At 35.8% G+C, this 12,033-nt stretch overlaps 1 protein-coding gene across 2 annotated transcripts; it reads left to right on the top strand.

Moving 5' to 3' along the window:
• The first annotated feature begins 1,854 nt into the window (after window positions 1–1,854).
• On the top strand, window positions 1,855–11,711 carry LOC306847157 (uncharacterized protein). Of its 2 annotated transcripts, none has more exons than XM_079380959.1 (5): window positions 1,855–2,012; window positions 7,185–7,274; window positions 7,793–7,911; window positions 9,437–9,556; window positions 10,776–11,711. In XM_079380959.1, the coding sequence occupies exons 1-4, from the start codon at window positions 1,934–1,936 to the stop codon at window positions 9,509–9,511; spliced, it is 363 nt and encodes a 120-aa protein (XP_079237085.1). In that variant the 5' UTR covers window positions 1,855–1,933; the 3' UTR covers window positions 9,512–9,556; window positions 10,776–11,711. The 2 variants fall into 2 exon arrangements, with proteins under 2 accessions (XP_079237085.1, XP_079237086.1); XM_079380960.1 differs by having other exon boundaries at window positions 10,751–11,711.
• Window positions 11,712–12,033: the final 322 nt, after the last annotated feature.

Genomic DNA, 12,033 nt, shown 5'->3' with positions numbered 1-12,033 from the left:
TCAACTGAAGGGCAATAAAACAGTATTTTTGGGGGGGGGGTTGGAACTTTGCCTGCTAACATTTCCCACTATATGACCCATGTGGGCACTGACAGTCTCCTTGCAGTCAACCTGAGGTTTTGCTCTCATTTCAATGGGAGGCTTCTCAGATTTCAGCAAAAGCCCAGGGTGTGTCTACAGCCCACGGGCACAGACTAGAATTGAAATAAGAGGACTAGGTATTTTAAAGCAGGAAAGTAGATCTTAACTGTTGGAAGGAGGCTGTTGTCTTGACTCACGTATGCGCAGCTCACCCACACAGTCCCACAGTCCAATTCACACAGCTGGGAGTTGTGAAGAGGGTTTGAAGAGAGCCAAGTCTGGCTGACTCAGAGCAATGACTGGGGAACAGACCCCATCAGTGCTGCAAAACAGGAAAGAAAGACTGAAAGGCCAAGAATATTCGCTCATTTACGTACATCACTAACAAATACCCCCTGCGCTCTCTCTCTGCTCCTGCTACTGAAGTCCACTCTTATGTACCTTGAGCCTCTCCTCAAGCCCCTGCTGAGTAGAAAGGATGGACAGATCAAAGCCCCCTGCCTCCTCAATGCAGAAATGAAAAACATCTGGCACTTGGCATAGCAGTGGGTTTTTCATACAGTGGGACCCGCATGCAAAGATATTCAGGCTTTTTAAAAAAAGATATTTGACACTAGAACATCTTTAAGTAAAACGAAAACAACTGTGTGTGAGTTTAAACGTCTCTGTGCCCTTGACTGCGAGTTTCAAGTGAGAGTTCAAATTCTCACACCGATGCAGCAACAGTATCAGATTGTAATACCATGTTACTTTGATTTAGAATGATGACCATAATGGTATACCATAGTATTTTAACTGTACTTTAGGGCAGAAGTTTTCAAGCTGTTGTCCAAGGACATCCAAGTGGCTGCAGGAGGAAAATTTAAGAGAAAAGAAAAGTACAAAATGTATTTTTACAGTAAGAAATAAAAGGAGAACATGCACATAGTTTGTGAATTTTTAAGCAAAAAAATGTAATATTATTTAAAATAATAATGGTAAAAATGAATTAAAATGTTTAATTAATGCTTTATTAAAAAAATAAATATTTTATACATTAAACTATTATAAATAAACATTTAAATATTAAAAGATATATTAGAATAAGGACTATTATAATCTCTTTTTTCTTAGATGTTTTTCTTTAGCTTGTTTACAAAGGCTGGTTTGGAGCTATGTCAGATTTAGGGGTCTTTGGCATTAAAAGGTTTGAAAACCTTGCTGTGAAGTGGTACCATGATACACATCATCATATTATTATGAAATCATGTCTATAAAACTATGATAATACCTAACATGCAATGTTTTGTATGACTTTTCTGAAGTTTCTTGCTAGGGTGACACATTAAATGCCTTTGTTAACTGATCTTGGAACATCCTTTCCGAACCATTAGCTGCACAGCAGGCATCCAAGTTTATCACTATTCAAGATCAGTTGACAAACAGCAGATACAACACCAGAGTCACACAGCTGCCTGGATGACATTTAGATCTGCTGACCTACGAACAACTTCACTGACCCTTCTGTGGGATCTGTGACCTACATCCCAACCTCGGCTGAGTCTTTTCATCTCACTGCCTGTCAATAAAAAAAGTAATATTACTACAAATAATCTTCTTAAATTAATGAGAATTATGACAGCTATGGTGCAAATCCACTTTCGGGGTTGAGACAGTAGTATTGTTTAAAGGCGGTGCTCTAGTTAACAGATTAATGAGGCATCTAAAACTTTGGAGTTCCCACCCCCTCCTATTCCTTCCTCCCACCCCTTCTCCTGGCGGTTTCCTCTCTTCACACTCACTCACATGCTGCAGTCATTCAGAGGCACAGCGTGGAGGCTGCACATACACACATCAACACGCTTAGAGCGACATGGCAAGACTACCTCACCGCTGTGTGATCATATCAGTGTGTTTGGCAGGAGCTCTCCTACTGCTGCCGCTCTGCTTGGGTGAGTGTGTGTGTGTGTGTGTGTGTGTGTGAGAGAGAGAGCGAGGCTGAGACTGATTATGACTTTAATGGGGGAACTTGCTATGTGTGAATGTTTGGAATAAGGCACAGATCTACTGTGAGATAAAGTTCCAAAAATACTCCTAGGGGATGTTATAAAAAATATTTGCATTTGAAACTATGTTTGCATGTGTTATTGTATTTGAGGCTGAGAACACTGTACAAAGTGGGAGCTTGCCGTTGTTTTTGGTATATTTCACCCAAAAATGATCATTTACTCACCTTCGTGTTGCTCCAAACCTGTATTTCCTCTGTGGAACACAAAAGAAGATATTTTAAAGAATGTCCGAACTATTTTAATTGTTCATATAATGAAAGTAAATGGGGTCCAAAAGAACACCTGGCCCCACTGATTTTCACTGTGTTGACAAAAACCCACTGAGACATTTTTCAGAACTTATCCTTTATGTTCCAAAGAAAGAAAGAAAGAAAGAAGGGCATAGTTTGTTTATTTTTGTTGGTTTAACCTAATGCATTTTGCTTGATAAAAGGTTTATTAGCTTACACATTTTTCCATTGTATTGACACACAAAAAATGTTTGAACATGCAGAGATCCACTGACAGGAAAAGTGTGTGTTGAGAATGTGGTTTTGATTTGTGTCTTCTACATTCTCAGAATTTGTGTCTTCTACATTTTCAATCTAGGTTAGAGATCTGCAGCAGGTACACTGAAAATGAGGCAAACGTCTAAATGTTAAATTGTGATTTAAAAGACAAAAGAGGAAAAAAATGAATAATGATTTTAAAGACAGAAGAGGAAAACTGCTAGACCACAAAACATGTTTGCATTTTGTCAAAAAAAAAAAAAAAAAAGGATTGCGCAAAATGACTAGGAACAAAAGAAGAAACAGTATTAGTCAGCATGGAACTTGTTAAATCAGTCTAATCCTCTTCTCTAAAGTTAGCTCTTGAAGCTCAGTTGGAGATAACTTAGTTTGGAAAATGCTGAAAAAAAAATGCATCCTTATTGAGTTGTATGACAGTGCAATTCAGTGCAAACTCTTCGGCATGACAGACGGGCCCCAGGGGGTCATAACAATCACGAGGGCAAAGTAATCCCTCCGTGTTCCCTGCACAGCTGTTTTCTGTCGACGCACACTCACAACTCTGACTTCCTTCTTTTTTTGTTCATTGACTACCAACAGAAACAAGCAGGAATTTGTTCTTTTGTGTTGAGGAAGTGACAGAACATCCATGACTACAATAAGTGATAATTAGGAGTAGAAGACTGAATGATATCCTTACAGAGAATAAAACCTTCACAGTAAAGATTTACCCCCAAACTACTATACACAAAGTGTCAAACTTTATAAACAGCCACATTATTCCTGGTAAACACCAGTGGAATGAACTAATGTGTTGTCTGCTTTCAGTGCACAGAATATTTACGCTGAAATGTGTTGTTAAGACAGCACTTGGCAGCCTGCGCTGGGGGATGTGTCCAAATGAGTCTGGTGATTTTAGGAAGGAATAACTGGAAAACAGAAGATAATCTGAGAATTAATAAAGCAGATGTCATGAGATGAGTAACATGTATGCTTTTGGTTTTACTGTTGGTCCGAATCCACCACCTCCTGTCCTGGGGTTTGGGTGAAGCGATAAGGGTTTGCCAAAATCATTATGGGAGTGAAGTTTTACCTTAAGGATATTTTCGTAACTTTAGGTTCATGCTTGTTTTGACATTTCTTTAGGATAACATCTTGAAATCACAAGTTTGGGGGCTCTGAATGACTGATGGTGGTTGGTGGGAGTTGAAGGGTCAAGCTCCGCCTGACTAAATTTCCCAATGCCTCACAACAAACTATGTTTGTCAGTGACTGCTACGAAATGTCAATCTCAGCTTCAAAGCACTATACTCTTAGTTTAAATAATGTTTCTGAGGTTTGTTTCGAGCTTTCATTGCTGTCCTCTATGTTTTAGTGTTCGTGTTCCAGCTTGTTTGCTCTGTTTGATTGGTGTGACCAGGTTGGGTTTTATAGTCTATACTGGGAACATGAATTTGGACAAAGGCCACACAGTATGTTGAATGTCTAAACTCTGGAATTTTGCTCATATCTCAGTGGCAACGACACAAGGATAATAAGTGAAAGGGATAAAGACCATATATAATGGGGTGAACAATGGGGTAAAACTTGCAAAAACCACATGTTTGATCCATAGGTTCACAGCTCAGCTCCATTAACTTTCCTCACTAAAGGAGAACTTGAAAGAAAAACTCATTTAGTGGGGCATGTGAATACCTTCATCCTAAAATCCACCATGTCAATCTGCAGACAAAACACAACACTGTTATTTTTGTTTCTTTATTTGGCAAAGCTATCTGATTAAGGGGCACGATAATGATTGGATAAGAACCCATATTGTGAGTTGTGGAGTAGCATGGGACTCCATTCGCAGTATTCAGATGCAACTTTATAGACAGTGACTGCTTTACTCTAGGGATGATAACATTTAAATAAACAGCACATTGCATGCTCACCACAGACCTGGCCAGACACCCCGCTTGCTGATAGCTAGAAGTGTTTAGCCTCATGCTGTTTATGGTACCACGTTTATTGGTGTTGATCCAGGTATTAACTCAGCCTTGTTTCCCCACGAATCTCTAGAGAAAGTGAACAGATTATGCTTACAGATAATTAGTATCCCATAGACGACAGTCTCCAAAGGAATATGACTGCATTTTAGTTTGATCAAGATTTGTTTGAAAAGTTCATGAAGAACTTATGGATGATGCAGGTAAGAAAGAAGTACTCAAGGCTTTCTTCTTACTGCTTGTTCCTTCAGGGATGATTGTAAGGATAAAGCAAGGCAAGTTTGAGAAAATGTTTAGAGTCCTAATGGTACTGGCAAACATCCATAATCCAAAAGCCAAGTGCCATTTCTTGGTCATGTGTGGCAAAACATTTAGCTTTATATTATGTTCCATGATGCTGTCAATCAAACACACTCCTCTAAGAAATAATGTAATGTGTTTTGTATCTAAAATAACCTCCATGATTACAAAGCTGAGATTGACCATTTAAAATAAATGTTAATCATACATTATAATGCATTAATTTCTACACCTAGCAGGTTTTTCCACTTTAAATAAATAAATACATAAATAAATAAATTCAAAGAAACAAGTCATGCCTATGAAATAAGAAGTCAAAATTAGGACATAAAAATCACCAAAGCATGACTTTTTTCTTATGTGGTGGAAATGGACTATCATAGATTACTGATATGGTGCTTTGTATGAAACTAGCGAAAGTATTTCTGGCTTCAGTTATCCTTTGAGTGAACAGATATCTAGTGTTGGGTAACGATGCGTCAACAGAGTATTCACCTCACTGAATACAACATTTAAAGATTAGATCAGACAGAAATAGTTCCTTAGGGAAAACATTGAAGGTTACCACTTTATACAGTGTGTAGGTGTAAATGACAATGCAAAATAGCTTTTACAACTGGAAATTTGTTATGTTTTTCTGCTCTGACATCTGATATTTACCTTCCTCCCTAAAAAGTTCAAAGTAAATGGAGTCAGACAAATCCAGATAAGCCTAAGGCATATGAGGTGGGCTTCTTGAGCTCAACTCCCAGGTGTAGTCTGGATATCATTCCCATTCCCTGAAGAAACAATACTGACACTGATCACCTTGGTCTTTTCTAAACAGCTGTATAAATGAATAACATGTAAAAGGAAAAACCTATGAGATTATTTTTTCAGCCTAAGGAAGTACATTCTCGGGTCAGTTCCCATCCTCTGTACTTTAAAACTGAGTTCTGTGAAGGGTCAGCACTTAAGGGACTCCTGTGTGTCCAGGGGCATTAAGTCCCATAAATACACAGAGACTCAAACTTTTAGAGGGTTTCCGTATGATCCTGAAGAATAATCATCAAGAGACTGATGTTTTTTATAGTGCCATGATCCTGAAACAGATGCTCCATGTCTGCCTATTACAGAATTAAGAACGGTTTCCTTTTTCAAGCATTCCCAAATAAGAATAAATCACATTTTGGATCTTACTAATTTCACTTTGAAAAGATCTGGTATATGACACACAACTGTTCAAAGATGTTGGGTCAGTGTGTTTTTAGTTTTTATTTTTTCTTTCTTTCTTTCTTTGAAAATTAAAGAATTTAATACTTGTTCTCACCAAGAATGCATTAACTTGAAGTGACAGTAAAGATATTTATAAATTACAACATGCTGATCTTTTAAACTTTCTATTTAATCAAAAAATCCTTAAAAAATGTATTAGTTTCCACAAAAATATTAAGCAGCACAACTGTTTTCAACATTAAGAAATGTTTTTTTTGAGCACCAGATCAGCACATTACTGATTTCTGAAGGATCATGTGACACTGGAGTAATAACTGCTGAAAATTCGGCTTTGCCATCAAATTAATAAATTACATTTTAAAATAAATATATTTTTTTGTTTTAATAATATTTCACAATTTTATTGTTTTACTGTATTTTTCATTAAAAAAATACAGCTTGCATGAGAGACGTCTTTCAAAAACTTCTTGTAAAAATTCTTACAGACTCAAACTGTAAATGGTGAGTCACACTAGTAGTAAGTTATCAAATCTGTTAACCAAATGACTTCCTGACCTCTTGAGCCTGACAGAACCAGCTTCACAGATGTTACTGCTGACTCTTCATTCATCAACATCTCAGTCTCTAGTAATCTCACAGTATCACATATATCAGGAAAAGACAGGATGCTTCGGAAGAAAGAAATGTCATGGTGAATAGTCTCACATAACAGACAAATGCCAATAGTATGTGAGAAGCAATACAAAGATCTCAAGTTACTGACACTGCTTCTTTTCAATGGGAAACAATGTCCTCTATGGTTCAGTGAGGTGCTGAGCTGTGATGCAGTAAAGATGGCCAGATAATGTTCAAAGCATTAATTGTATTTGTGAAATGAAACAAAAGTCATAATTGATGGCTAACAAGCATTGACAGTCACTGACTGACTGATGTGAATGTAAGATCATCAGAAGGACAGACATGTTGATTGATCTGTCCAGAAACTGACCTCCGCATTGCTTTCCATGTAAAATTTGACGTTTTTCATAAATAATAGCTAAATCCAATCTATTTTGTCCACGCAGGTGTCGAGGATGACCAATATAATTTTGACTACGATTCTACTCAAACCCCGGAGTACGACTACAATTCAACATTCGAGTATTCGTTCTTCAGTAGGTTTTACATTTTCACATTTTTAATGAATCCTTAAATGTGCCCCCCATCCCCCTTAAAATTAGTAAATAAATGACAAAAGAAAAGACAAGAAAAGTCTCAATATATAACTATAGGACTGAATTGAAGATCATATCAATATATACTGATCATCATCAGTGATGATCAATATATCATATTGTAAACATGATGTCTTTTGTAAATAGATTTCATATTTTGTACAGTTTTTTTATTTGTATGAAAATACATTACGAAAGTCATACATTTATTCAGCAAGGATACAATAAATTACATTTTAAAATATATTAAAACAAATAAAAGTTAATAATATTTCACAATATTACTTTTTTTACTGGATTGATCAAATAAATGCAGAGACAGACTTAATTTAAATACATTAAAAAATAAATCAAACTAATCTCAAATCTTTGAACAGTACAGTAGCGTATGTGTATATTTATTTGCATGAAGCTTAACCATTGCTCTTTTTTATGACCCACTGTATCTGTATCACTAGGCAATGCCAGCAGTGAAGAACTAGAGAAGTTTTTAATGGGAAGAGAAATTGAGACAGAATCAGTTGGAGGTGTGCATGAAGAGAAGCCTACCGAGCCAACAATCTTTGATACGGATCAGGTATTCCTTGAAGCACTTCTGTTATACTTCTTGATGCATTACAATATGCTGAATACACAAAACACTCACATGAGTCAGCCAATACAGTCCTGAGTAATGTGGTTCGTCTTTCCTGAGAAACAAAGGCCTTGTGTCTTTGGGATGAGATTATGAAAGGGGGCTGGCTTACTTTACCATTTTTGTGGGTGGACAGATCTCCTCCACACAGGACTTCGAAACGCTGAGGTCAGATGTTCAGCATCTTAAACCCTGTATTCACAAAATGACAAACAAATGATAAATATGCTCAGTAATAGAGGAGTGTTATCTTCTGTGACAAATTTGAGAAATATGTCACTGACCTGTTCTTACACCCCAGGAAAAGAAACAAACGTTGTGAAATCCTGAGTTGCTGAACTTTTAAAATATCTGGACTATTTCAAGAACACATCGTTTCCATAAAACACATTTATGCTATGCGGCAATTAGAAATTAAATACCATCTCTATATTTAATGCCAGCACTGTATGCTGTGAAAATATCAGTGGAGTAGATAATATTCATGTTTAATGAGTGCAATAAAACTCTGCAAGGTGAAATGTCATTTTTTATTAGATTAGCCATGGTGTGTGTCTGATGAGACACTACAGACCTGCTGACGCGGCAAACTGGGAGTGAACATGAATGTAAACAGGTGTCCCAATTATTTTAAAAACGTGAATCCTTTTGAAAGCTCCATCTGCTTATCCTCATGTGTTGGGAAGTTAAACAATGGCTTTGTTCTGCATTAAAGGAAGACAAATAGAGGAAATGCGGAGGGAACGACAGTCCCAGCGGTGCCACACTCAACCTATTTAAGCATGCGCTTTTAATTAAACAAGCTTCTAATTATATAAAGTCATTTGAATTCCTGTGAGAATGCAAATGCATTTCATTTGGAACATCTGCTTTATACACACAATGGAAAAAAACAACAAAAAAAACTGTCACACTGCTCCACATAGTGGAGAGAACTATAAAACACAAAAGCGCATGATCCATTTGAACTAATTAATGTGTCAACAAGTATCAAATGTACAAACTAGATTGTTGGAAGTACATAAGAGAAGCAAAAATCAAAATGTTGTTAAAGTCATATAAGAAGATAAGAAGTAGGCTATACTACCAAACAGGAAGCATTACAAAAGTGTTATCCAGCTCACACTCAAATAATGTACATTAAAAGGATAGTCCACCCAAAAATGAAAATTCATTTACTCACCCTCATGTTGTTCCAACTGTGTATGAATTTCTTTCTTCTGTGAAAAAGAAGTCTTTTTAAAGAATGTTGGTAAACCAATGGTTTCGGTTCCTACTGATTTTCACAAAAATTCTTCAAAATATTCTCTTATTTTTGTGTAGACTATCCCTTTAAAACATTAAATAGAATATTTTTTTTTATACTTGAATCTTTCACAAGCGTCAACCACAAGCATCTAAAAAATCTCAAGCTTGTTCAGCAGCAGAATATTTACGCAATACCTTTTTATTATTATTATTATTTTAGGCATCTCAGTCAACGCCTCTATGGTCCCTTCTTACTTTGGTTCTGATGGTTCATCCGCTGCTCAGACTACTATAGCAGACACGCTGCACATTACAGGACCCTGTTACACAATCTGAACAGGTAAGTAAAATTAAATCTGAATCTAATATAAAAGTCACCATGCAGTGTTCATTTCAATTCAGTAAATTCATTTATGGAATCAATTAATCAGGGATGCACTCATACTGAAATTCTGGCCCATATTGATAAATGACTGATATTAGCCAATATGTCTACAATAAAAGTATCAGGCCAACTCTACAAGCTAAAAAGATTTGTATGCTAAAATGCCTCACAACCTGATGAAGGCAACAATACATATTCCTATTTAAAATTCTGCTATTTGTTGTGTTTGAGTTTTAAAAAAAAGTCTTCACAACAATAGAGGAAGCAATTATGTTTAGGAAGTCATCCTAAACATTATAATATCTATAGTGTTTTTTGAACCATACTATAGTAACGTGTTTTATAGTGTAGATATTATAGTATTACAACACTTTGCTAATGAATGCTACAGCATACTGTAGTATTAACTATAGTGAACTGATTAACTGTAATAAATTAAATTGTAGTATAATTCAGTTTTTACTACACTAAACTGTAGTATAATATAGGCCTACCCATAGTTGTAGAAAACTTAGTACAGTATTGGGTAAATTAATTTTGTTTATATTAGCCTACTATAGCTAGTTGTTATATTACCACAGCAACTATAGAATTACCACAACAAATTAATTCAAATACATTACTATAGTATGGTTCAAAAACACTATAGTATTTACTATAAATTACTATAGTATTATTTCATGTGGGTACTATTAAAAAAACCTACTTACCTTTGTGGCGTATTTGTATGTAAACGCGCTGAAAATTGTTGACGGAAACCAAAAATAAATAAACTGATTAAAAAGTGTATTGTGCATCCCTAAAATTAAATGTATGATATAAAAAATTATTTTAAGTGTAGAAAAATGTGTGAGATAGAATATCATGATTGTGAATGAATTTATTTGAATGGACTGCTGAAATAGTGGTGAACAGTTGTGTGATTCTCTTTGCAGCCTGCAGAGGACACTCAAACATTGGTGGTGTAACAGGAACAATGTACTGTGATTTGAAATGACTAAAATGATTAGACTTCTTGACACTCATTAAGTTGCAGTACATTGCTTTATGTGCTCTCTGCTCTCCACCCAATACAACTGCACTCATCATGAGATATATATCTAACCAATAAACAAGCGATAACATCTTTTAATATTTTAGACTCGGTAGCTTTCTGTTTCTCCAATTATTCTAGAAGTCCAGGAAGAAGATGAGCAGATGGACAGATAACCTAAGCGAAAGACATCTGGACATCCAGTACAGACAGACACACACATGCTCATGCACTCACAGAGCTAAAGCAAAAACAACGTTGGATCCATGACGAACCATGACAACACACGGCTTGCAAGCTGTAAATGAAAAGACACATTGTTCGCTGTTCTTTGTCACAGCAAAACAGGCGCACAGAGGTCAGAGGTCTCATAGACTGGATCAATGGAATGGAACATGAATGTGAAATAGGGCTAAACTAAATGACAGATTCTTTTGTGGGTATTTGTTCAGGTTGAGACTCAGATGAGGTGATTTGAGGAGACTGAATAACAAAGAAACTGAGAAAAACAAGATCTTTCTCTTTTTTAATGCACAGATGTGCATGCTGTCCACTGTCATGTCAAACAATGAAATTTTTGGCAATAATCAGAATTAATACATTTGTCTCTTTTATGAGACTTTGTCTGTTTAAACGTTTTTTTATAATGTGCACATCCTTTGATTGCCATGACAAAAATAAATGTGTCAAAGATGTAACTGACAAAAAAGAAAATCAGAAATCAGAGTTACATAATGTACAATATTAGTATGCCAGTTTTATCTTAAAGCAAAGCTTTACACAAACTGACACACTGAAGTTTTACAATTAGACTGAGCTTTTCTAGTCATTTTAAGCATCATGACCTCTTGCAGATATTACATGTAGGCACTTTCCTTTGCCACTGCACTTCTAAGCCTCACTATTTCTTCAGTAATTCTCGATACAAGCACATTTTTTAATTTTGTAATGGATTTAATATTATTAATTGTTTTTTTTTACAAATAAGAATGGTGATTTACACCAAAACATGAATTTGTGAGCCAGTTGAGCTTTTTTATGTATTGTTACCAATACTGAATAAATATTTTTTCAAGTAATACACTGCTGTCTTAATTTGTCCAATGACTGAGATCACACAGATGATACAAAACATGCTGAAAAAATGTGTTAGGCCTACTTAATATTCAGAATAATATGTTTGTTAAACCTGATCAATTTTCAAATGCAGTCACATTGTTCTGTATTCAAAGCCATACATGCCTTCATTAATAAGGAGGCGAACACTATTCTGGGTCACGTTCTAAGAGATAGTCAGAGGTTAGTCAACATTAGCCAATAAAAAGCACTTGAAAACATGCCACGAATGTGTCCAGAATAGCCTTTCTGTATCAACAGCACGCATTAACTTCCGGCCTTT

Source organism: Barbus barbus, assembly GCF_936440315.1.
Source record: "Barbus barbus genome assembly, chromosome: 27".
In the NCBI taxonomy this organism is placed as follows: Eukaryota; Metazoa; Chordata; class Actinopteri; order Cypriniformes; family Cyprinidae; genus Barbus; species Barbus barbus.
This window is presented reverse-complemented; position numbering and strand designations above follow the sequence as displayed.